The sequence below is a fragment of the Vanellus vanellus genome (genome assembly GCF_965231255.1).
Source record: "Vanellus vanellus genome assembly, chromosome: 18".
Lineage (NCBI taxonomy): Eukaryota > Metazoa > Chordata > Aves > Charadriiformes > Charadriidae > Vanellus > Vanellus vanellus.
The window spans coordinates 11,056,012-11,081,224 of record NC_138923.1 but is presented as its reverse complement, the minus strand read 5'-3'; the positions used below and the strand labels follow the sequence as shown (position 1 = coordinate 11,081,224).

At 54.5% G+C, this 25,213-nt stretch overlaps 1 protein-coding gene across 1 annotated transcript in view; it reads right to left on the bottom strand.

The window, feature by feature from the left end:
• Positions 1-2,098: 2,098 nt before the first annotated feature.
• DAB2IP (DAB2 interacting protein) overlaps positions 2,099-25,213 on the bottom strand; it is a 56,985-nt gene continuing 33,870 nt past the window's right edge. The window contains exons 7-14 of the mRNA XM_082492459.1: positions 22,170-22,406; positions 20,330-20,531; positions 19,529-19,707; positions 17,064-17,937; positions 14,042-14,194; positions 10,120-10,322; positions 9,322-9,409; positions 2,099-7,671 (exon numbers count right to left, since the gene is read on the bottom strand). Coding sequence (XP_082348585.1) covers positions 7,504-7,671; positions 9,322-9,409; positions 10,120-10,322; positions 14,042-14,194; positions 17,064-17,937; positions 19,529-19,707; positions 20,330-20,531; positions 22,170-22,406 — 2,104 coding nt within the window. The 3' untranslated portion in view covers positions 2,099-7,503. The remainder of the gene's footprint in view (positions 7,672-9,321; positions 9,410-10,119; positions 10,323-14,041; positions 14,195-17,063; positions 17,938-19,528; positions 19,708-20,329; positions 20,532-22,169; positions 22,407-25,213) is intronic.

Sequence of the window (25,213 nt, the reverse complement as noted above, 5' to 3'; positions counted from 1 at the left end):
CGTTGCTGACTAACCCCTCCGTGCAGCAGCTTCTGCGATGCTCTCTGTTTCCTGGGCTGTTTTTTTCTTTCTCTCTCTGAACCTTCAAGCTTGAGAAGGTTAAACTTGGAGGCACAAGAGTTCCCCAGCCCGGCCTGGGAATGCCACAGAGCAGAGACGTGGGTTGGTGGAGCCGGTGGGACCTTCCCGTGCGGGCTGTGCCGCAGGGCCCGGGCTGCGGGCACACAGCCCGGTTCGGGCAACAACCTCGCCGTGGTGGCCAGCGGCGGGCAGTGGTTGAGGCTGCAGTGACCTGCAGTGAGGACCAAAGGTTCAAACCTCCCCCAAAGCACAGTTTCCGTGCCCGGGTGCATCGTGAGGAGGGGTCAGGCGTTCGGGTGCACGAGTGTGGTGCGGAGGATGCTCGGGGCTCTGGCAGCTGTGGTGGGAAGGGCAGCGGGAGCAGTCGCTGCCACCCAGACACTGGGGAGGTGCTGGAAGAGCGGCTGCCCGGGGACCTTCACCTTGAGGTGGCACAGGAGGAGCGCGAGAGCAGAACAGGCTGTGTTGGCACTCCTGGAGTGGAAACGCTGCCTCTTGTGCAGCCCTCTGCGGGGCCACGGGGCTCCTGCCCAAAATGCCGGGTGCAGTTAGATGCGGGTGACTGTAAAACGCTGCGATGTGGCCAGGAGGGACCGGAGAGGGGGAGGCAGGGCCTGGGGGGAGGATTTTAGCCTGGGTGGCTTTTCCCTTCCCTTCTTGGGCAGCTGCCGGCTCCTGGCAGGAGCAGCAGAGGGTTCTCTGGCCTGGCTGGCTGCTGCCGTGGGAAGCCAGCAGACCCCAGTGACCAGACTGGGTCCAGAGCGGCCGCCTGCGCGCAGGAATCGCCGCAGGCGCTCTCTGCATCCCCAGTCGTCCTGACGCCGCCAGCCTGTCTTCCCGCCTCTCGGAGGAGCTAATTATGGTGACGTTAATGAGGCAGAGGCGCTGATGCTGCCCAGGGTTTTAATGACTCTCCTCCAAGTTTTCTGCTGCTTTTCCTGGCGAGACGGGGGGAGGGCGGTTTGGCAGGAGCGGTGGGCCGTGGCCATCGCGGGCCGGCTGTGGGCAGCAGCAGACCAGCCTGCACGGGGTCGGCCGGGCAGTAACTGCCTGGGCAGGGGCTGGAGAAGGGTTTTCCTGGGATGGCAGGGACGGGCTGGTGCCGGCATTCAGGCAGCCTGCCCTCCCCGTCAGCAGAGGGACTGGTGGGGTGTTTTGCCCTCTACTGAGTCCAACCACAGTCCTCTGCTGTGTCTGCCCTCGCGCTGGAGCTGCCTTAGTCCCCGGGAGCGTGTGTCCAGCCTGCTGCGCACCTTCCGTCCCGGCCAAAGCTGGGCTCTGGCCCTCAGCACACTGCCTGGTGTCAGGGATGGCAGAGTAGCTGTGAGCATTTCATAGAATCACGGAATGGTTTGGGTTGGAAGGGACCTTGAAGATCATCCAGTCCCACTCCCTCAGCCCAGGTTGCTCCCAGCCCCGTCCAGCCTGGCCTTGAACACCTCCAGCGATGGGGCAGCCACAGCTTCCCAGGGCAACCTGCGCCAGGGGCTCACCGCCCCCACAGCAAATAACTTCTTCCTAATATCTCATCTAACTCTCCCCTCTTTCAGTGTAAAATCATTCCCCCTCGTCCTATGGGTCCCCTCCCTGATCAGAAGTCCCTCCCCAGCTCTGCTGTAGTCCCTTTAGGCACTGGAAGGGGCTCTGAGGTCCCCCCAGGGCCTTCTCTTCTCCAGGCTGAACCCCCCCAACTCTCCCAGCCTGTCCTCCCAGCAGAGGGGCTCCAGCCCATTTGCTGGTACCTTCCACAGCATATTCTCCTTCTGGCCTCTACTGCTGCTGCAAACATGCCCAAAATGGGGATGTGGCTCCTGGCCAAGTCCTGGGGGCTGCGGGCCCTTGGAGCTGCTTGTCCCCTTCTCCTCCCCTCGTGCCCAGCCCTCCCCCAAAGCCGGGCGATGGGTGCAAGGTGGGAAAGGGGTGGTCAGGCATGCCACAGCCAAAACGCTACCACGAGTAGTCTGGGGGGAGAGACAGGACAAATACTCGCGTCTGCGTGCGCGAGGATGCGCTAGAAACTGGAAATGACTGAGCTGAGGTGCTGGAGCACTTATATAAAATATCTAAATAAATCTTTAATATTTCTAATTGCAAATGTACATAAATTGCACGGCCACATCATTTCTTTAAACACCAACAACTTTCTCTGTACATTATTACATAGTTTAAAAGGAGCTGAAGGAGATTCAGCAAACACTTCCACTTTGCTTTTTTTGTTGTTTTTAAACATACTTACAAAAAAAGATTTGTTTTTCTTTATAAGAGGATATAAAACATAGCGACTGCTTATCAGGAACAAGTATCAGCCTAAGCAGATATACAGAGAGAGGTATATCTTAAGACACAGTGATGTATGATAAAGGAATACGTGAACGTGAGACTGCACTCTGGGTACTGGGAGCTGATGCAGAACCACATGGCATTTACAGCAATGTCACAGCTCAGGTGATCTGTGATAGTCAATGCTTGAATGTGACACCCTTTTTCAAAGCGTGGCGGTTTCTGGATGTTGTGCAACGCCCTCGAGATTGGATTTGGTTTCTAAAGCCCACGAGCTGCACCTTAGCATGCTGCTGTTGGCCTCCCTCTCCCCCATGTGTGATTTTTCCCGAGGGAAAAGAAGAAGGCAACAGTTCTGGGTGCAGGGGCAGGGTAGGGCTGGGCAGTTCTGGAGCAGGGCAGCACCACACGTCCAAGCCCCGTGGCTGCACAGCCTCCTCCGAAATTGTCCGGAAGAGTCAGAGACCTACGTGGAGATGGGCCGTGCCCCTTCTTGGGGCCGGTTAAGGGATGGGACATGGTGGCCGTGAGGCCATGTCGGGTCCCAGAGCTGGCCGGGCTGGAGGCTGCATTGCTCTGAAGGGAAACCTTTGGGGAGGAGGTTGACCCCAGCAGCCAGGGGGGTGGGAAGGTCGGAGTGCCGCACGGGAGCCCTGCCGCCCACCCCAGGGACGCTGTCACGGTTGCTCCCTCTGGACTTTCTGCTTGGCGCTCCCCAGGCAAAGCTACACGTTAGGGCCGGGGCAGAGACGCGGTGGAGCTGCCGGACACCGCGGGGCAGAGGTGCTGCTGGCAGAGAGGCGTCTCCCGGGGCTGCTACCCCCGTCCTGGGAGCGCCGGGGGAACAAGCCCTTGCAGAGCACATCCGATCCACACCTCGTGGCCGTCCTGGCTGAATGCATCAGTGCATTTCCCATCTCCCGGGACTAAAACTCCTCTCCTTGTTCCTCACACAACAGACCTCGGTATGTTTTCTAGTGCATCTGGGTATGGACATCAGTAACAGGGAAAAAGCCTACGAGTGCTCTAAACTTTGGAAGGATCGATTACTCGCTGCTTGCTGTCCTAGGAGAGCCCGTGCTGCCTCTCTTGGGTCCACCAAGTCCCTTCTCCCTTGAGGACTATCTAGTAGCAGAACCCATGTCCTGCACCCTGCAGCAACCGACGGGGCTGGCTGCCAGGCCAGAGGATTCAGCGTGTTCTCACAGTGCAATCAGTGCTTTACAACTGCAAAAGCAGAAAACAAAACCAACCGGACTCAAATGACAATGCAGAGTGACGCGGGACTCTTTGGATGGTGGCAGGATTTGCTTAAACTGGTGCAAAAAGGGGCTGGTGACTACACTGTGGGATTAGTTGGTGTGGGGAAGGACTTTGGTCCCTCCAATCTTTTGGCACTGAAGCCATAATCCCTGTCCCAAATGACGATACTTACAGTCCGCAGAGACCTTGGGAATACTGTTCAGTCCATTTCATCCCCCTTCACACGAAACATCACTTTTTTTTTTTTTTTTTTTTTTGAGGTGTTCACTACAGTTTAACAAAACCCCAAATCAAAACTCTTAAAACAGAATCCTTGAGGTGGACCAGCCCCAAACCTGGACCCCTGCCTTCCCTCCCTTCCCCTTCCCTCAGATCCCCGAAGGGAGGAGGCTGAATCAGAGCCCGTCTCTGGATCCAGATTTGGTAGTCTGAGTCCCCCTCTCCAAAACAGCAGTGAGATACAGCCAAATCCTGACCGAATAAGCAGCACCAGAAGTAAGTTACTATATACAACTGTTAGTGAGATAGATACGGTACAGTAAACACTGAAAACATTTACAAAAAAATATTAAGACTCGTATTAAGATAAAAATCTGAGTGTGTTTCCATTTTGTTTACACTTTAACGAGTTTGCACTAGAACAGCCTCTTACTGTAGAAAGCGCAAGACGGAAAAAGAAAACGGAGCCGATCACAAAAACGTTACGGGTAGTGGTTGCTTTGCCGGGGTGCTCAGGCACCTCCTGGGGGTGCCGCCGGTATTGCTACGCCGGTACCAGGGCCGAGGCCACGGCGGGTGACCTGGGCAGGCAGGGCTCACGCTGGCTCCCTCGCACTCGCTCACGCACGCACGCGTGCGCGCACACACACGCACACACCACACACACACACACGCGCGCGCGCACACAGAGAAATGTACAGTTTATAAATAACAGAAACACAAAGTGAAGTAACAGAACTGAACTGAGCCTGGATCTGAACGCCCACCCCCGAGCCTCGGCAGGGGAGCGCCACGGTCAGGTCCAGTTGTTGACCGTTGCAGGGGAAGGAGACAAGGGGAAAAGGGAGGGGGGATCTCTACGGCAACGAGACTTCGTCCTGATTGCAATTTCTTTTCATACTGGCTCAGGAAACTAAGCAACAACTCCAGAAGGCTGCAGAAGCACTGGAACTTCTAAGATTTGTAATAACTCGCTGTGGAAGGATCTAAGCGCTCCTGCTATCTCAGCAGAACGACGTGTGTTCAGTAATTTGCAAGTCTGAGGTTAAGCAGGAGTTTCTGACAGATCAGGGCTGGGGGGAGCAGTGCCTTGGCTGTGGCTGAGGAGAAGATGTACTGCGCTTAGCTTCAGTACTAAACAACTGTTTTGTGACCGTTTCTTTTTTTCCAGCTCTTACGGAGAGCACTGACTGCATCCCAAAATTACTTCCATGAATGGAAACCTGTTGCTGGTGGGGCGCCCGCCCCCGGGCCCTGCTAGCGTTTCCATTCCTCTACGTTACTTCTCTCTTGAAAAACTTCCGTCTCTCGCAACACCAATATTTTGGAACTCAGAAACAATCAGCTCTAAACGTACATCTCAGGGCAACAGCGGTTACAAATAGTCTCTTTGCAGGGTTCTTACAATGTATTTGGCTCTGAGCCAATGGCGGCTGTGAGTGTACGCACCCAACGGTTCACAGGACCCTGTGCACTCCTAACCTGTCTGCGTCTTTCTCCCGTTGTAACCTTGTCAGTTTTGTGAGGTTCTTCAAAGCCATCTGTGCTAGTCTCCAAAATTCAAAGGTGACTGTACTCGTCATAAATACTTAGTTATTACTTTTCTCTGAGGAGCTCCGCTTGGGGTCTGCGGTGCGACTGCGCCCCTCTGCAGGCGTTGGCGGGCTGTGGAGACCTCAGTGCAACACGTTCGCTCCTCCAAGGACCGAGCCGCGCCGGGCTTGGCCCAGGGCGTCCGGGGAACAGAAAAACGTTTAGGAAAAAAAAAAAACAAAAAAGCATCTTTAGTTTTGAAAACAATTGCACGTGGCAGAATGCTGTTAACGAGCCTTACGGCTGCGGGGCAGCACGGCAATGCAGAGCTTACTGGCAGCAGTGTCCTGCTCAGGCAGCCTCGGTAGCGTGAGGCTGGAGACGGTACCTACGCTGCGCGGAGCCCAGTGAACATCCTAGTCCCTTTGACTGTACATTACACATGGCGGGAGGAGCTAGGACAGGCGTTGAGCAGTGTATTAAACTTTAGTGGGAGGAATAGGCAGATGTCCTGTACACTGTACACTGTCATCCGTGTCTCAGAGAGCTCTCTGGCTCTGAGAGTGGGAGTCAGGAAGTACTAACTTAAAAAAAAAACAACAAACCACAAACCAACAAACACACCGTGGCGGCAGGTCAGCGGCACAATCCCCCGTTAAGGAGGTGACCCCTCCGCTGAGCACAACGTGTCTGAGTGTGCCGAATCTGCGTTTCAGCAGTAAGGAAAGTCTAATCCTGGCTTATGCCTGCACAGTGCTCCTGACAAGGGGGCTTTCGGTGGTGGCTGCTGTTCCTGTCGGTTACTCCCTTATGACCATGTTTTACATTCTTCGAGCCGGTTAATTTCCATGCAGTGCTCATTCCCAATTTAAAGAGGACAGTATTCCAGAAAATGGGATCTTTTTTTTTCTAATGCATACTGTGAAAGAAAAGAAATACAATTACCGATCTTCATGGTTCTTCAGGGCTTTTTCTTGTTTCTTTGTCTGTTTTTCTCCCCAGAAATAGCAAAAAACTCTGCACAGAGCATTACATCCCCATAACGCACCCTTTGTCAAGCGAGAAGCCGGCCGTTTCACGTAGCCCCTCGCTCCCCCTCTACCACAAACGGCACCGGGACATCCAGCCCTGTACCTGCTCCACAGCTCGGGGCCAACCTCGGGCAACGCTGACTTTACTCCGTGGCTAGAAGCGCGTGTGGGGACACTGCCCCGGGGGCTATTGCTTACAAAGACTCTTCCCCACTGTGAGCGAGCAGAAGCTGGAGGGAGGACTCCCACGCCACCGCTCAGCGGGTGCCAGCTCCTCCCTCCGCTGGCGTGCCAGGGCCGGGGGCTCGCTCCGCTCCCCCGGGGTTGCCCAGGGACCCCCAGGAGCCCCAGCAGAACCAGTCATGCCCTTCTCCACTGCCCTGCCACCGCGGTTCCCTGCGCACAACCCCTTTGGCTGCCACATCGCACAGAGTGCGCCCTGACCTTTCATTGGGGCTGTGCTCCCTACATGGGCGGAGTGAATTAAGCACTAATTAGCCGCGTAAATGCCCTGTGGACAGTCACCCGCTGCAAGAGTCGGCGGCCTCCCAAAAGCCACGTAGGGAAAGACGGCTCGGGGTTTGTTTTGGGAGAGGGCTGTGCTCCAGGGGCAGTCAGGAGGAGCGGGCCAAGCTTCGCTGCCGCCCCTCGTACGGCTGCGTCCAGCAGCACACTTTAACTGGACTTACTGGGCCATTGCCTGCTGCAGGCTCTGCCCAGCTCCCTTCATTTCGCTTACTGCAAGGACAAGGACGTTATTCCTTGCCGGGAGGGGTGAGGCGTATCCTTTGGGCAGTTTAGAAGGAAAAGGTTACTTTTGTTTAAACATTAAACACTGATTTAAATCCAACAGCGACAGCGATTCTCAAATATGTGTTATTTCCTTATGCCACTCATCTCACACTCGCTCTTCCCGTCCCCTCAATGTGCTGGCATTAGCATCTCCCACAAAGGCTCAGTCAAGCGCGCCGTCCGCAGCAAGGAGCTGGTTTCTCTGGGGGGAGAGAGCAGCCGTTCTTTGAAGCCGGGGCTCACACCTGCTGCTGCACGGTCTCTCTGGCCAGGCCTCCTCTCCTGCGGCAGCGCCCTCCACGGGTTAACAATTACTGCTGTTTCTGAATTCTCCATTCTCTGTAATCTGCAATTTAGTTGGGTTTGTGGGGGAGATCCCATTACGTGTCTGCATGCTGTACCTCTCTTTCAGCTGAGTAAGGGCACTCATTAACCGTGCGTTGGCAGCATCCAATGAAGCAATGCGTTTCTCCTGCAACCGAACAGGCAGAGGGGAAGAGTCAGTGGAACGGCACGGAGCCCTCTCCCTCTGTGACGCCAGCGCTCGTCCTCACACAGCGACCCAGAGGCCTCCTGCAGCAGCACCTTTCTCTACGGCATTCTCAGGTGGGGGGGGTTAAGTGCTACGCGGCATTTTTTGAAATCTGCTTCTATTAGAAGGGCCACAAAGGTACTTTGCAATGTGAGCTAAATTCATCTGAGCATCCTGAAGAAAATGGAGATAATATAGTTTCTCTAATTCTTCAGTTATACAGAAATTCACTGTACTGTTTGCTCTAACTGCAGCTGTTAAAAAGATGGTAAGATCCCTTTTCTAAAACCAAGCTCTCCCAAGATAGTTATTCCTGACAGTGTTTAATTGATTTTGTTAGTGTAAATTAATAGTTTAAATGACTTGTGGCCTCCCAGGATGGCTTTGATGGCAGCTCTCACCGATTACAGTATCGTCAGGATGGGAGCATGAGCTGCCGTGTTGCAGCCTGATTCTGCCACTCCTGTTCTTTGCGACGCTGAACAAGTCATCATCCTTCTCTGTCTGCCATTAGCAGGAGGGAAAAGAAACAACTCAGAGGGGCACAGTAGTCCGCCTCTGTCTAACTCTGAAGGTCCATGTATGACCACATCCAACACTACCGTACAGCCTGAGATGACAAAAAGAGAAGAGTGTAGACTGGCTCATGGTAAAAGCCTCACATGTAACACACGGGGCGGCAGGAGACAGGACAGCCCGTCGAGAGCTGCTGGCAGGCTGCGGGCTGCACCGCTCACACCTTACGGACACCCCTGTATCTGCTCGGCTTTGCCAGCGTGCAGAAGGGAACGCGATGATTTACTAGCTTTGAACAAATTACCCTGCAGAAAAACAGTGATTTCTTTTTTACAAAGTTACTACTGTCTCATCTCTTTTTTAATTAGCTATACAGTAAATTAGTCATGAGTAGTGACTCACAGGTGCTTAATAGGGCTGTTAAGAACAAGCCTAGAATATACTATCACCTAGCCACAACCTGTAGGAAGGCCTAGATGCTGAGAAGATGCCGATCTCTGCCTCGACAAATAAAAAGAGTATGGAGCGTATTTACATATTCCCTTTCCCAAGCATAGTGTTTTGCACCCATCACCTGATGCTCCTCTGCCATTGTAATCTATAGCAACAATTGAGCTTAACGATTCTGCAAGCCACAACCCAAAGGCTGAAAAAACATGTTGGCTTTGCTCTGGCCAGGCTTTGTGTTTCTTGTATCCAGGTCCTGCAACAATTACTGGAACATGAAGCACCAAGCAAAGCTCCGGGAACCTCAGACTGAGCCAACAAGGATCTGATCCTCCCAAAAACTGACCAATTGTGGGCATTATCCTTCCACAAACGGCCACCCCCCGTATCCTCTGTGTCACCTGCCAAGCTCCAAGGCCGGAAGCAGCAGTACGAATGCGAATGCTGTGACAATAAATCGCATCCTGCTGAAGTCTGACGGGCTCTGTCCCTGACTGCAGCTTGCTGCTGACTCACCCACGCGTGCAGTCCCGCCGTGACTGCGCTGGCACTGCCGCACGGCAGGGAGGCTGCATGTTGGCAGACGCACCCTGAAAAGTGCTGCAGCCCTTGGTATCACGGACTCACCTGTGCATCAATAATCTTCTGCTTGGAATCCACGGCAGCCTGCATTTCTGCATGGTCCTTCTTTAACTCCTCCTCAACTGACATCAGTCTGGTAACCGAACAGACAAGAAAAAAATTACATTTGTTGGGCTCTGCTAGGCCCAGATATTAATCTCATACACATCTAAATCAGCCACCCAGAGTGAATGATACAGGTCATGTCCTCATTTAGTCCTTGACACCAAGGGAGCAAAGGGGTGGTGTGATGTACATCTCTGAAGCACATAGGAAGAGATGTGAAATAGCAGAGAAGCCAGTCTGCAGACAGAACTGCCCTCACACACCAGTTCCCATCACCCATACCAGGTCAAACCATCTCATCTGAAATTGCAACGCCGAAGCACACACCGAGATGCTCCCAGGACCCGCAGCTGTGCATTCGAGCCCAACGGAGACACACCGTCATTGGCACTACCTCTTCTTACGCACAAAAGAGTAGTTCAGAACCAGTCTTTTTCTCTTACTCTTCTCTAGAGATGTCTATAGCAGACTGCCCCAGAGCTTCTGTGATAGAGAACCGTGAAGGCCAACCCATTTATGAGGGCTGATTAACAGCACTACGTGGGCTTGGCTCAGGTTAAGGTGAAGCTGGCTGCACCAGAACAGTCTATGTCCTGGACAGATGTAAACACCACATCACACGGAGAGAGGGAAAGGGATTTACAGCTAGGAGTAATGGGATGGTGACATGAGATCTTTACTCTAACCGCAGCTGGGCTGCCCGCCTTACTATCGCCAGCGCTCCCACCTCCCCTGTACCTGCTGATGATGCCCTTCATCTGGATCTCCTTATCCTCCTGCTGTCTCCGGAGCCGCTCCTCGCTCTCCTCCAGCCTGGCCTGGTACTCCAGCACCAGCTTCTGCGTTGTCTCCTCCTGGCACTTGAAGCGAGTCTCGTATTCCTCCAGCTTCTTGTTGGAGATGCGAAGCTTGTCCTGCAGCACCACCAGGTCCTGCTGGTACTACAGCACGCAAGGACAGACACAGGAGGAGAAAACACATGTGGCATGTTACCTAGTAGGGCTCTGCCCTTGCCAGGGTTTCCCCATAACCCGATTATGCCCCTCTCCTTGCATTAGACTAGCTGCAAACCCGTGTCAGATAACCCCGCTTGCCGACACCTCCTCTTCAGTCTTCTCCACGCTGCGCTAGGAGCGATGCTGCGTTCCACTGGGCGGGCAGGTCACTGGCAGGTTCAGAGAATGGGTTGTTAGCAGAGTCTGGCATTTCACATGGGGAATGCAGGTTAGAGCGAGTGAATGGCAAACGCATCCGGCACCTTCCTCACGCTAACAGCGCGGGGCTAAACACAGGCAGAAGAAACTGCACTGGTGGGATTTTGGGTTTACACGTGAGCTCTTCAGTCTACAACAATAAATGTGGGTGTTTTGGAGCTGCTGGAAGCCAAGCAGGAGCTGTGAGCGCCGCGTGCCTCCTGCCAGGCAGCAGCAGGGACAGGCGCAGGCCACTGCCGGCTCGGCACACAGTGGTCACCCTTCATCGAGGTGAGGGCAACTGGCTGGCGTGAGCACGGGCAGTGAGCGCTACTGCCTTTTGGAGCCCTGCATCTTAAACAACGAAATCGAACATCAAACCAGGGTTCAATCCAAGAAGAGCTGCTACGTGAAGCCAAGACCCCACAGTTGTACTGTTCATTCAGATGAAGCTAAAAATCAGCAGCAGAAGCACCACATAAAGCAATTATAAAAATTAAGAGCTTTCTAACTCAGTAAAAGTAGGTTCAGTTATTGCAGAAGCACAGCATACAGTACAACTTGCTTTGTTAAAGGAAAATTCAGTGTGTATCTGTACAAAAAAAACCCCACTTTAATTTTAAAAAATGATCTTTGAAAATTGTCTTTAAAAAAAAATCTCGACTGGAGTAACCTTAGAATTAACATGCAGCTGACAATTTGACAAGCTGCTTTGAAAGAGTCAGATATGGGAAAAAGACTTCCATCTGACTCACGAAGTCTATTACAAAGCTACAAGTGTTATTCATGAACTGACAAAAATGTGTATTGACTTGGTTAGCTGAAAATACAGCCTTCCCCTTTGGCCATCGCCACCCGTGTAAGCGCTCAAACGATGGACTTGGTCATGTCCCAGCTCTGAGAGTCCTGCCGGGGAGCCGGAGCAGCAGATCAGCTCTTGGTGAGAGGGGAAGGCAGCCGGGCTGCTGCCCGCGCCCCGCTCAGCCCGACCCCCCTGCGCCCCGCTCAGCCGGACCCCCGGCCCACGGAAATCCACGGTGCTTTCCTAACAGCACTGCCTTAACTGACCGGCTGACAGCAGAAGTAACTGTAACTCCCAGGGATAGAAAATTTATGATGCTGATGGTCCTCCCGAATTGCCAAAGTATTCGAGCCGTGGCGAGGAGACGGGCAGGACCCCTGAGCTCCTTCTGCCTGGGCAGGGTCGGGCACAGCCGATCACTCTGTTTTTCCTTTAGCAAAGCTTTTACTGCGGCACCGAAACAACACAGTTTGCACACGTAACCTGGAGCGATGAGGGAACACAGACGCCCATAGAGTTACACAGAAGCACTGAAGTCAGACAGAAGGGAGTTGCTTGAACAGGAAAGATTAAATACCTACCCTAGCCTTAAAATAGGAGCAGCGTAAGTGAGCTCAAATGATAGCAGGAGAGGCCTCAGAGACCGAAGGAGTCGCTCCTGTCTCTAGAACACTTGTCTCATTCTCGGTTACCATTCACGTCTTACAGTAATGGGGAGAGAGATTATGCTAATGGCGGTCTTTAATGTCAGTGACTGATGTGACAGCAAAGTAAGAAAAGATGCTGCATGGGAATGAGACGGCAGGCTCCGGGGGTGGGGGCTCCCTCTGAGCTCGGGACAGGGACCGGTTTGCTGCAGTACCCTCAGAGTTGGTAATCCCACCCTCGGGTACCTTGAGCAGGGCCCGCGCCGGCGAGCCCCTCTCTGCCCAGGAGAGGGCCAGCCGGGCACGTCCCAGGGGGGCAGCGGCCCCTCGGGCCAGCGTGGCAGGAGAACGTCCCCCTGTGAGTGCCCACCCGGTAAAAGCCGAGTTTCACAGGAAAGGGCGCCAGGAAGGGGATTAGTGACAACGCTTGGCATGCACCGCGTCCACACTGGAGGCCATCTGCCCGCCGGCGGGAGCTGGCAGGCGTGGGCTGGGGGAGGCCAGCACACCGCTCTCGGCGCCCGTGCTCCTTCGGCGCCTCCCATGGCTCCAGTTCCACTGGAACAGCAAAGCCTGCCACTGGCGTCTCAATTACAGACTCGAATGAGCACTGAACCCTTTTAGAAGTCCTTCAATGACTAAATGCAGCAATAACCCAGTGCATGATGCACCGGTCTGAGAACGCCTCCTCTTTGATTTGCCGCCTGCTAGCGTCTCCGCTTAGGTGGTACTCCAGATTTCTGTAGCTCTGCAAACCAAGTCTGCTAAACATGTACGTGTTTCTGTCTCAGCTGCTGTCTGATCAGTCCACGCCTGTGTCGCTACAGGAATACCCGAGGAGCAGAAAGCCAGTAGGAAAGGGGCCGAACTCTCACTAAGCTCTGCTGTGCTCTCCCTGGGGCAGCCGGGAGCCGTTGCCTTGTACCTCCCCGTCCCTGCGATACCTGCCCTTGGCATTTCACCTGAACTTGATAGGTGACAGTCCCAAAACGATACAGCACAGAAAAACAACAGGAAGGCTATTGTAACAAAACCAGAAACCTGTCTGTGCTGGAAAAACAGGAAAGAGATTCAGGGAGGGTGATGTCTGCCGTTCTGTGGGAGCGGGCGGTAGCACACGGCCGGTGTGACAGAAGAGCAGCACCATGAGGAAACATCCCAAATGGTAACTGTGCCCAACTGCAGCGGTCCCGGCAGAGCCAGGCTGCTGAGAAAGCACCTGGCAGAAGCAGCAAAGATGGGATTTTCTCAGCTCTTGACTGCTGCATCCTTATTTCTAACCCTCCTTCACCCCTGGCCAGGCCTACTCGGTCTCTTCCCTGCTTGTCCCACCGCAGTCTCCCCCGGGAAGGGGGGGCGTGAGCAGCACAGGGCCCCTCTGGGACGGTGGGCTCCGACTGACTGCTCTGGAACTGATGTCCTGACAGAGCTCCAGACTGGTCAGGCTCTGGTTTGTGTGACACAGCCATGAGCTCGGGGCAGTGTCACTGCACCAGTGAAGTCACCCCAGGCGCCAGTGCTGTCTCTGAGACCAGATCTGGACTTAATTTTTAGGTCTGTTTACAGCCTTTTGACACAGAAGCTGCTTCTTGCTACACGTCCTTGTTGAGAGGCACAAGGCTGCCGGTACCTTACTCTCATCTCTTTTATAGGTGTGCTTAATTCACTTTTTCAGCTTTCTCCCCCTGCAGCCGGGGGAATAGGAATGGGGAAGTAACGGGCACTGGCTGCCTTCAGAGTTTGCTGCGGAGCAGCACCAGCACTTGATTCCTGGCTCCTGTTTTTCTGACTCGCTTTCATCTGAGGGTAATTCCAGTCACTGAGGGTGTGAAAACCTCCCAAACCTTCCCCAGAAGTGCCTCGTGAGGCTGAGCAGGGCACAGAGCACCCTGACGCCCCTCTCTCCTGGGCAGGGACGTGCCACACAGCCCACCTTGTCCCCAGGGTGCTCAGATGAACGACATTCAAGGAAATCCTCTCTCTATTTAGAAACTTGTTTCAATCCAATCAGGTTTTACCTTTTCTGCTTGGCTGAGCTCGTCCTTATTCCTGAGCTTATCCCTGTGCTTGGAATCTGGGTCAATGCTTTCATCTTCTAAAAACTGCATGTTCATATTCAAAAGCCAAGCAGCAGTGCGGTCCAGGGCATTGGGGTTCACAGGAGAAGGGGCCTACAATGAAACATACAACCATAACAAAAGAAAAACCTGTAACAGAAATGGTCATGAAGCTGGAGAGAGAGAATTTCCTTCCAAGCAGGCCCTCTCCCATGCTGCTCAAACAGCAACGAACAGGCTGAGCTACCGGAGTGGTTGGGGCTGGGGTTTGGAACAGCTCCGGGTCGGCACCTCACGGTACTTTAGGTCAAACAGCCTTTGACAGGCTGGGTTCTTCCCTGTGCCGCCCCCGCAGGACAGACGTACAACGGCGCGCTGCAGCGGGGTCCTGCTGAACGGCACAGGCCGGGTTTCTGAGCAGGTCCCGTCACCTCAGGAGGACATGGCCTGAGCAGCGCAGAGCTGTGGGCGAACGGAGCGGCTCAGATGTGACATATTCACTCCGTAAGCAGAGATTTCACTCAACTCTTCAGCCTCTTTTACTGAGCCGTCTTTTGCCTTGCTGTGGAGATTTCGTACAGATAAAACCAGATCTGCAAACTGAAACGCTACTTTTGGTCATGCCGGTGCCTTCTTGGAAAAGGTCGGTTTCTTTTTGGCTGAGACTACACTTAACGATGCTGGAGAGGTCTAAATGCGCGACATCTTAGCAGTTCATCTCTCGGTTTGTTCATGTAGCTATCTGTGGGAGCTCAAGGAGCAGTGCTGTTCTACGCTCAGTGAGACAGAGCTGCTGCTTTTCACTCCCCGCCTGGGCAGGGACTGCAAATGGCATTGCCGAAATATTTTCCAACCACATTACAAGGTAGAGGAAGTGAATCTCCAGCTATTTCCCCTCCGTCCTGGCTCATTATAAACTGCAGTAAACAGTTTCTTGGATGAGCACGAGGGATCTGGATGACTTGGTCGAGGGAATTCAAGTTAACCAGTCGGAAATGTTGGGGACTTTCTCCTTCATTCAAACCTCTGGACAGCAGAGAAACCTGTCACTGGCGAGTGGCAGAACAGGAGGTTCTGTACTTGGAAGGAGTGGGGACCAGTTTAATCACCTCACTGGGGTTGGGGGCTTTCCCATGCCATCTTCCAGTCTGGTCTTCTACTTCCATAATTTTAAATCAGAAGTTTCGGACTCAGCTCATGAACATCACTTGCTATAAAACCTCACCCGCCTTGTGGCTTTCTGCTTCGACTCGCATCTCCGGTGCGGGCACTGCGCTTGTGGCAGCTGCTCACTGCCCAGCCAGGCTCATTTCAGCAGTGCTGGGGCCACCACTCCAAGGCTGTCAGTGAACAGAGCTCAGCCCACTGTGCACGAGTCCTTCTGCCTCTTTCTTCTGCCTCTGAAGAAGTAAAAAAGGGCATCTGCTCTGGCCTGGGACAGTCTGGAAGTCAGTTCAGCAGATGAACTCACAGAGGTAGAGGAAGCGCTTCTGGCTGGTAGGAATGAAGTTCATGACTTCTACTAAAACGGCCACCAAACAGGATTTCTTTGCTCTCAGACAGCATTTGATACCACCAACTATTAGCAAGCAGTTTCCTTATGGTTCACAGATGCTGCTAACATACAACTCAAATACGCAGATTAAGGGTAGGAGAGACATTCTGAGGACTTCAGGTCTTGAGAGAAACTTTGAGAGGACAATAGGAGTGGGCGGAGGAAAGATCTGCAAACACAATTTGGCCAGGGCCTTCCGAAGGTCACCCGGAGTTCACCGTTCTCTCTTTCTGCAAGAAACTCTGCTACCAAACAGGCTGCTGCCGCTCGCAGAGCTCGGTGCCCTCTGCACCTAATGAGTATTGATCCACTTTACACAAATGCTGCTACACGGCATGCTTGCTAATGTCAGCGCTCGTGAATCAATACCGTATGAACAGGTCGGCTCCTGATAAAACAGCCCGCAATGGGCAGCACTGGCGACGGCCTCTGCGGCTGCCCTGCCACGGAGAGGTATTTACACCAACTCTGTTGCTCCTTCAACACTGCGCTGCTGAAGAGGTGTCTTAGCACCGTGTCTGGGCTGAGACGCAGCGAGCTCTTGCCAGCTGTCCACATTCTCTGGGTTGGCATTATTTTTAAAACGCTTCCTTTAGGCACCGAGAGGCCCTACTGTGTTAACTTTCTATAGGGTTAGTTCTGAAATGTAGAATGAATAAATGAGCGCTAGAAAAACAATTTATCCATGCCAGGAAAACCAGAGGGCCCTGGGTCTGTGACCTGCTGCTTTCGATTCTGGCACCACGGGTAAGTGAAATTTGTTTCTGTGCAGACCAGCAGGTGGTCTGGGACCCAAATCACTGCAGAGCTCTGCACAGCAGGACCTTCGCTCTCGGCGGGAAGCACGCTCCTTCCTCCCCACGCTCACCTCCCCAGACGCACTGACAGGAGGGTCTGGGAGAGCAAGCAAACAGGAGTGTCCAGGAGGGCCATGGCTCTGCTAGGACGGGGCGGCAGCAGGGAGACTTTTAGTTACAAGAGGAGAGTAGGGCCTGGTCCAAGTCTGGGAGATGGCGCGGGTTGGCTATGGCATGGGATGAGAGCCTGGGCATGGAGAGGCAAAGCAGTGACAAGATGGTAGCGCAGGACAGAGGCACGGCTGCCATGGCCCTCGTGTCTCTGCCACCTACCGCCTTGCGGCAGTCACACGCCAACATGCCACGCGACGGAGGAATACAGGGAACGAACACTGGTCTGTGTCCCCTTCCCTGGAGGGCCTCCGTCTCGGGCCGAGCTGGGTGCAAGAGCCAGGGTACATCCCCACACGCAGCGCCACCATGGGGTTGGCACTGATGGGGTAACCCAAAGCCAGGATAACGTCCCCTCCCATTGCAGCAATCCCCACCAGCCAGTTTCTTCTCCGAGCCCACGGGCTGACCCCTGCCTGGCCCCTTCAACACCCGGGGCTGGCACAGCCCCCAGACTCACCTGTTTGTGCATCGTGCGCTGCTTCATCTCAGGGCTGTCGCCCTTGGAGGAGGAGGACTGCTGCCGGAGGCGGGCCCCGCTGCCGGGCCAGTCGGGCGAGGAGGACATCATGCTGCCGCTGGAGGGTCGCTGGTACTGAACCGTGTTCAGCAAGGAGGGCGGCGTCCGGCCCCGGGTGACAGGCGGGGGCGGCGGGGGCGGCTGGTCTATCCGCCTCTGCGGTCCCGCGCTGTTCTGCCGTGGCATGGTGGGCTGGCCGCCCTTCTCCGTCAGCGAGAGCTGCCGGCGGGCCAGCTCTCCCGTCCGGCGGGTGAAGTCCTCGCTGGCGGCGGGGGCGGCGAAGCCGTGCTTGTTGGCCGTCAGCTCCTCGCTGTTGCTGTGGGAGCTGAGCGAGCTGTGGCACTCGGAGCCGGAGTCACCCAGGCCGCGGGGGGAGAGCGGCAGCCCGGCGGCCATCTGGTAGACGGGGTTCTGGAAGGAGAGGGGCGCCAGGAGCTGGGGCCGGCCGGGCGCGCTCTCGCCGCTCGGTGTGGTGGGGGTCTGGCCCACCCGGCGCACGGTGGCCATGCCCGTCACGCTGTTCTGCTGAGTCCGTGTGGTCCATACGCCCTGCAACTGCCCGAGGGACGACTGACTGTCATTGAGGGAGTCAGCCGTGCCGGGCGCGTTGGCCCCACTGTCCAAGAGCCGATTGTCCTGCAAGTCCACCATGGACAAACTCTTGCTGCCATTAGACATCTGCACGTCGGGCTCATTGGCCTCTGAGTAACTGGAGCTTCGGGCAGGCGAGGGCTGGGCCCCAGCAGACCTTGTGACAAAAAACAAGTCCTTGTTTTCAGGGGTTGGAGATGGTAACCGTGTGAAATCTATCAGACTGCGGGGAAGTCAGTGCGTAAGGAAGAGGAGAGGAAAACAAAACAAAAAAGAAGAGTTGTGAATGCTGCACTGGAGCAGGAAAACGAAATCACTCAGAAGAAATCAGTGTGGCGCAGCTGTGCGGGACAGGGACGTAGCCCAGCCCCTGCGGCAGTGCTGGCCTGGCCAGGTCCGCCTGCGGGGAGGGACAGTGCCGGGGAGCGGGGAGGACGGGGGTGCAGGGAAGCCCTGGGCCAGCCCCGCAGGAGCAGGAGGCGCAGGCAGGGGAGCGAGGGGCGCGCGGATGCCGGGGAGAGCTGTGCAGGAGGCACCGCGGACACGCTCTGCCCCGCCGGCTGGATCTGCTCATCGCGCTGGCAGCACGTGTCACCCTTTCTGCTTCCAATTGGCTGTACCAGCGCCACTCTCGTGTCCCCTGTGCTGGACCTGGGCAGCAAGCCCCTGAGGGCACGCTGGCCAGTGTCTGCACAACACGGAGCACCCTGGGGGCCTGATCCCCACTGGGCCTCCAAGGGTCAGACAGAGAGCTGTACCAGCAGAGCTAAAGCCTGGCAACGGAAGGTTATCCACCCATTGCTCCCGCTGTAACACCCGTTCATGCAATATTGATTTCTTGGGGATAGGAAGAGAGCTTTGCCGCAGCTTAATGTGAATATATCACTGATCAAAGATGGTGCATTGTAAGCAAGTATTTGGGTGAAAGCATATTGTCAGAGATCCTCCATAGCATTACATTTAAATAATTGCACCTCACGCTGGGAAGCATTAGAGATGAAAGCTCTGATTAGAGCAAGTCCAACACCATTGCTGCCTTTCATTCTTAATTACACTGTTAAATATTATGTAGTTTCCACTTAGAAACTATATTACTAGCACAGTCTTTCAATTTGTGTGGGCTCCATTTCATTTGCCACAAACACAAACATTATAGGTCTGCAACAGAGTCATCTTCCCCATGAATGAAACTCCTTACGTAATTAGGCCAAAAAGCATGTCAAGTGACTGTGTCTGTGAATCACTGCTCATCATTAAAAACACCCACTGTTATAAAAACTGGACAGAGTAGACTGGAATTCTTTGTTAGGCCTCTACCGCTTGGCAACTGGTAGAGGAATGTCCAGATTTGGATCTCAGTGAATTCAGCACATACCCTATGTCTTACAAAGATGGAGAAAGCCAATCCTATAAATATTGCATACTCAGGGACCTAATGAACTTCATGGCAATACCCACCACTTAAAGTTTAGCACAAACAAGTCCTCAAAGGATGCATGTTCTGCTTCTGCAGCCACATCTCAGCAGCTGAGACTGGAATGGCCAGGTTCTTGGTCTCCCAGACCACATCCCCAGTTTTGGCTCTCAAGGGACCCAGGATGGAGCCATGTGCTTCCACTACCGCCCACTGCTTTCTCTAGATTCAGAGCTGAACTACATCCAGTACCAGTTCTGCAACTGGAAAGCCTAGTCAATGGCTCAGGCAACTCCACGCTACACCCTGCCCCGCCTGTCCCTGCAGGTGCTCAGGTTTTGGCAGCAGATGAATATTCCGTATTTCCCTGGTCATGGCCAGGCCACCTTTAAGTTCTTACCCAGATAAGTCATTCTCTATCACCATTTTCTGTAGCCCCGCAGAGATGCTGTTGCCGGCGTTAGGCGTGGACGCAGTATGATCGGCCGTGACCGAGACCTGCACGCAGGCCGGGTTGCTGAGTGCCGAGTTGACGTCCCTCAGGATCCGAGGCAGAGGCCCAAGTTTTGTTGCAGTGGCCTAGGCAGAAAAGAGAGCAGAATTACTACCAGCACCTTGTATTTTTCCTAGAGAACTGTGGGCTTTGCCAGTTTCTGGACAGTCTCTTCAGTGAATCACATTAGCATTCATTTTCTCCATCATCTACCCCCTCCTCTGAGGCTATGGGATGTCCCAGCAACCATTTGCTGCTGTGGGGCAGAGGAAGCAAGCATGATTAACAAAGTTCTGATACACAAGACGACAGCTATAGCCAAGGCTGGTCCAGGTCTCTTGACAAAAATCCTTTTAGTTAAAAAGAAACCTTTTGAACCTGCTGGGACAGACAAAATCCTGGTGTTCAGCATCTCTGCCTTCTCATCCCACGTGCTCCTCCATGCTCACCCCTCGATGATAAACAGCAGAGGAGGGAGAGAGCTATACTTGCCTGCTTCAAAGAAGGATGTAAAGAGAATAAGCTACTTCTGCAGCACGTGCAAAGGCCGGGGAGGCGCTAAGGGTTAGTATCAGCTGTGCTCTGCACACACACAGCCAACGGACTGGTACCTGCTGGACATGGGGAGGTGTGCGGTGCGGTACGCATGCCCAGCACTGGCCAACTGCGCTTCCCCCACAGCCTGCCCCTGCGATTCCCCCCAGATACCTGCTCCAGTTGAGAAATGACTTCCCAGAGCAGCGAGTGCAAAGTGGACAGTTCCCGGCCCAGGTCAATGTAGCCTTCAAAGCCAGCTGTGTTTGAGATGGTTTCGGGATTGGAAATCTCCAGTAGAAATCTCTGCATGTTAGTCCATTCATGTTCCAGGAACTGATTCATAAAGGACATGTATTCCTCTTTGCTGCCAAACCTATGAAGACAGCAACACGAATTTCAGCTATGTCCTGTAAACAGCAGTGCAGTCACCAGAACGGGCAGGTATATACGTAGGTTAAGAACGCCAGAGCCCTCCTCTGGCATCTGAACCCTTCAAAGCCTTTGGGATCCCCAGGTTGCTAGCAGGCACCTGGTACACCTCACTGACCGTGAAACCAAAATTAACTCCAGCCTAATCCACCTAAGTCCTCGTCAGCATGGGATCTCCGCAGCAGAAATGAAGGTGAAAGCTAAAGAAACAAAGCCGCTCTTGGTACTGGAGCGATCTAACTGCTGGGTCAGGGCACAGCCTCCAGAAATAGGACCTGTCACTGGAAATAAAGAAATCGTAATACCAAGCACCATCAACTGACTGAAGCCCAGTGAATGATGGCGGTAGGAATCCTGCACTCTCCCCGCCCTTCCACGGGCACTGAGGATAACCCCGGCTATGCCGGCGGCTGCTGCCCCGGCACAACCGCCCTGGGCATCACCCTGGAGAGCCATACCCACAGCTGGGCCAGCCCGTTTGTCCCTTTGGGCTTCCTGCAACCTCCTTCTGCCCTCCAAGCACTCCGCCCAGACTTTGCTCTCAGTTAGATGTCTTATTTAGAGCACAACAGGGAGGGCCTCGTGGTTCAACCGTACCAGCGGCAGTTGGTGCTCTGCCAATGCCAGCGACCCTGCGAGGAGAGGCTCGGCTGTGTGCCATCGACAGCACAGCTCGGCTTGATCGCTTGGGCTTGACTAATGTCAGCTTAGTTAAAGAGTCTTTCCTGCAAAGTGCTGAAAATCTGAAAACCCTTTAGTTAGGGATTGGTCAGGAATATAGAGAATTTCTGTCATCTAGTGTAACACACTTGCACGTCTTCCGTCTGCGTCTGCGTGCACGTACGCGCATTCCTGACTGCGAGCCTGTGTACTAAGCTAGTTTCCAAATCTAAGAAGCTTTGGACAGAAACTGTCCATTCATGTTTCGGAAAGCTCATCATTTTGTTATCAGAGCTCAGGATAAGCAGCTCAGAGCTGCAGCCAGTGGAAAGGTTTTCAGAAATCTCTCGCTTTGTTTCCATCAAACCAATGGGCTTAGTCGGAAATTGATAGCGTCCCCGTTCCCTCTTCACACCTTCCCAGTTCAGACAACTGCATTTTAATAGCAGGGAAGGTCCCAGAGCTCCCAGGAGGGAAAGACCAGTTCCTGAGCTATGCACACCATTGCTGTCGGGGTTCTGGCCCTGCTGGTGCCTGAGGGGACGCAGAGGGGAGGCAGGCAGTGCCCTGCCACCAGCCGTGTCCTGCACAGCGCTCACGGGACCAAGGGCCTGGCTGTGCTGGGATGGTCCTGCTGCCGCCCTGCCTGCTCGCCTGTGCAATCAAACCAGCCTGTTTTCCTGCTCACAAAACATGTCCTGTTTTGGAAACTTAAATGCTCTCCCTGACCCGACAGTGGGGGAATGGGTCCCAGAGAGACGTCGGGGAAAAAGCCAACAGGAAACAAACAGGCCCTTTCCCTCGAGGAACGGAGCGGCCAGCGTGGGACTCCTGGTGCCGCAGCCGTGGCTCTGCCTGCACCCCCGGAGTTTCCGCCCCCCTCTCCCGACCTGCTCCGTCCCGCTCCCGCGCCCCGGCTTACTTGGCGAAGTTGGCGAGGTTCTGGGTGACCTTGGCAATGAGGGTCAAAGTGCGTGCAGTGCGGTCATCCGGGTACTCCTGCAGGAGACTGAAGAGGGACGGGGACATGATGGCCGGGCAGAGGAACCGGAGGAATAGGGAGGCACTGATCAGTCGCTCACTGATGTCTGGGCGGCCTCGGTTGCTGCATTCTTGTCTCCATGAGGCAAAAACTTCTTTGAGCTCCCTTGGGAAGACACTGAAATGACAGAAAGACATGAAGGGATGGTAAGTTCAAGGCCAGGGTGTTCAACCTGCCACACGGCCTTAACTAAACATGGTACATGGCAGCTGCGGGACACGACACCCAGACCTGTACGACGTAGAGCCCTCTCCCCCTGCTGACCCACAGCAGCACCGCTACCTACACAGGCTCTTGGCCTTTTTTCTTTTGCCGAGTGTCCATTAGGAGACTCAAACTGCAAAAGAAAACGCAAAGCCGCTCCGTAAAGTTGTAAGAGAAGCCGCTTTCATCAGACAGATGCTCCTGGTTGTGCTGGGTGCCAAAACCCCACACAAGTGGAAGGACAGAGATATGAAACAAACCGTGCAAAGCGGCTCATCGCAAGCCGTGGCTGTGTCACGGGCCACTTCGAACCGGGGGGAAGCTCGGCCACCATGGTGGAAAGTGTCTCCTGAAGAAACACAGCATCGTGGGACCCCTTGGCAGAAACACCAGCAGCACCGGGGTCACCAGCACAGCCGGTGCTTGGAGGGAGGGCTGTGCAAATTGTAATAACTCCTATTCAAGCACCCGGATCAAATCCCACTGTGACTAGCATAGACGCGGAGCCCCACTGGAGTCACCCCAGCCCTGTAACTGCACGGAGCTCAGCCTGCCTTTCCCGGATACCAGCGCTCCCCCGGGGCCGGCCGACGCTCGCTGCAGCAGCCCTTATCGCCGCAGAACGCGCCGCCTGTTTCTGCTCGGCCCTCCCCAGCTCCCTGCTCCCACCTTATCCTGTTCCCAGCGTGCGTTATTTATTCAGCTGGAATCTCCCACCCGTGGGAGCGGGCTGGCAATGGGTCCCACCGCGGGCCCTGGGTCCCCTGGGTCCCTGGGACACAGCTCCCCACCCGCCCCGGGGCCGCCCCGGCCACCAACCACTGTCTTTGTTTGAGAACCAGAACTGTTTACCGACAGAGCTGCACGGTACAAAAGCAGACCGAAGAGGGGTCAGACTCCATTTTAGGCCATAAATCTCCTTAACAAACAGCCATTTCAGAGGACAGTTTCCCGGTTTTGCTGCAGGGACTACGTGGGAGAAGCAAAGCAGTGTCAGCCGGCTTCTCCCTGGCCTGCCCCCCCCCGGGACCGCCTGCCCCGCGGCTGAACCTCGCGCGGGTCGGGGAGAAGAGAAAACTGTGGGAGTTGCCCGGCCAGAGACACCATCCACTATCCCACAGCAGCAAGAAACAGGTGGGAAACTCCAAAATGGAGGAGCACTGAGAGCGAAGAACCCCCGTGGCAGCACCACCAGGCCTCCGGGCGAACACAAGAGCGCCCGCCCTGCTGCCAGCACTCCCCGGCCTCCGGCCTCTGCTTCCCCGGGCTACGGACACGGACTTCCTCACGGCCAAGTGACCGCTCCTCGCCACAGCTGCAGCACTCAGGCCCTGCGGGGTTCGTGGTCCATCAGAGCAGCACGTCCCCCGCAGCCAAATGGCCGTGGCCCCGAGCTCTGCGGCCGTTCTCGGAGCCAGCAGCGTGCACGCTGAGCGGGCAGAGCCCTCGGCCCTCAGTTCACCCATCTGCCGGCGGCAGAGCGTGCTGCCCGGCCGCACGCCCGGGTCTGGTGCTGCCGCCGGTAACGCCAGGCTGGGGGCACCCCGCCGCGCACGGCCCGCCCCGGGCAGCCCCCTCGGCGCAGCACTGCTGCATTCGGAGGACCACGTAGCTGTGCTCCGGGTTTTCAGGTTTTGCTCCGACCTTCTGACATGGGCGGTGACACTCCGTGGAAGCGCTCGGCAAATGCCGCCATCACGTTCAGCCTCTGCTCCGTGCTGGCTTCGTGCTTTCACACTCATGAGCTTTTACCCTGTGCTTTATAAATAACATTAGCCAACGTCTTTGGCTGGATAAATTCTCCTCTGTCTTTGGCTTGATCCACACAATTGGACAAAGCCCTTTTGCTTCATGGTATTTGCCCAGAAACAGGAGAATCCTTTAAGCAATTTAAGGCTTGAATGATCAGGACAGGTTGTACAGTTACTGGAAAGTAAACCCTTGAAAATGTATGCACCGGCTGTGTACAGCCCATGAGTACTGCTCGCTATCGCAGGCTGGGAGACCATAAAAGTTTAATTGTGTAACAGCGGATGGAATTCAGTTAGCCGGCTTTATGTGACAAACGGGCCCGTAATTCATTACCCAACTTTCCAGTAACGAGCTTCCACATGCTGAATTTCTGCTTACACTGAAACTTTCCAGATGTCCAAATTATGTCATAATTATAACAATTTTCAGTTATTGTAAACCTTTTTCCTCTCTCTGACTCTCTCCGGCAGATAAGTATGCACACTCTGGCACTCTATTTAAAGCAAGATTGTTAGCTGTCAGGATACCTTGGCCAATCCCGAACCCTCATCAGCCCAATTAATCCCCAAGAACCGCTGAGCGCAAAGGACCGAGGGGGAATCACTCAGAGCAGCAGCTCAGCTCCTCCGGCCTTCCTTGGGAGGACAGGGCAGGAGGAACAAACGGCCCGTGCATTCCTCACTTCCCTTAGGTCACTTTTCAAGCCTATTTTTAGAGTGACCTTTTAGTGCTGCCTTTGGTATTTTTAGGAAGATGCTAATTCAAACAATTAAAATCCACTGGTGACTAAAAGCAGTGAATCCCTCCTGGGAGAGCAGGTGAACGCCATTCCTGAGTCGGGGAGTTATTAATTGGCCCAGGATAAGGTATAGGATACCTGTACAGAAATCTGCCCTTTGCTTATTCGTGTTAGGTAAAGGAAGGCCGAGCGAGCCTCTCGCTGCTCGGCCTCTCCCTGAGCAGTATCA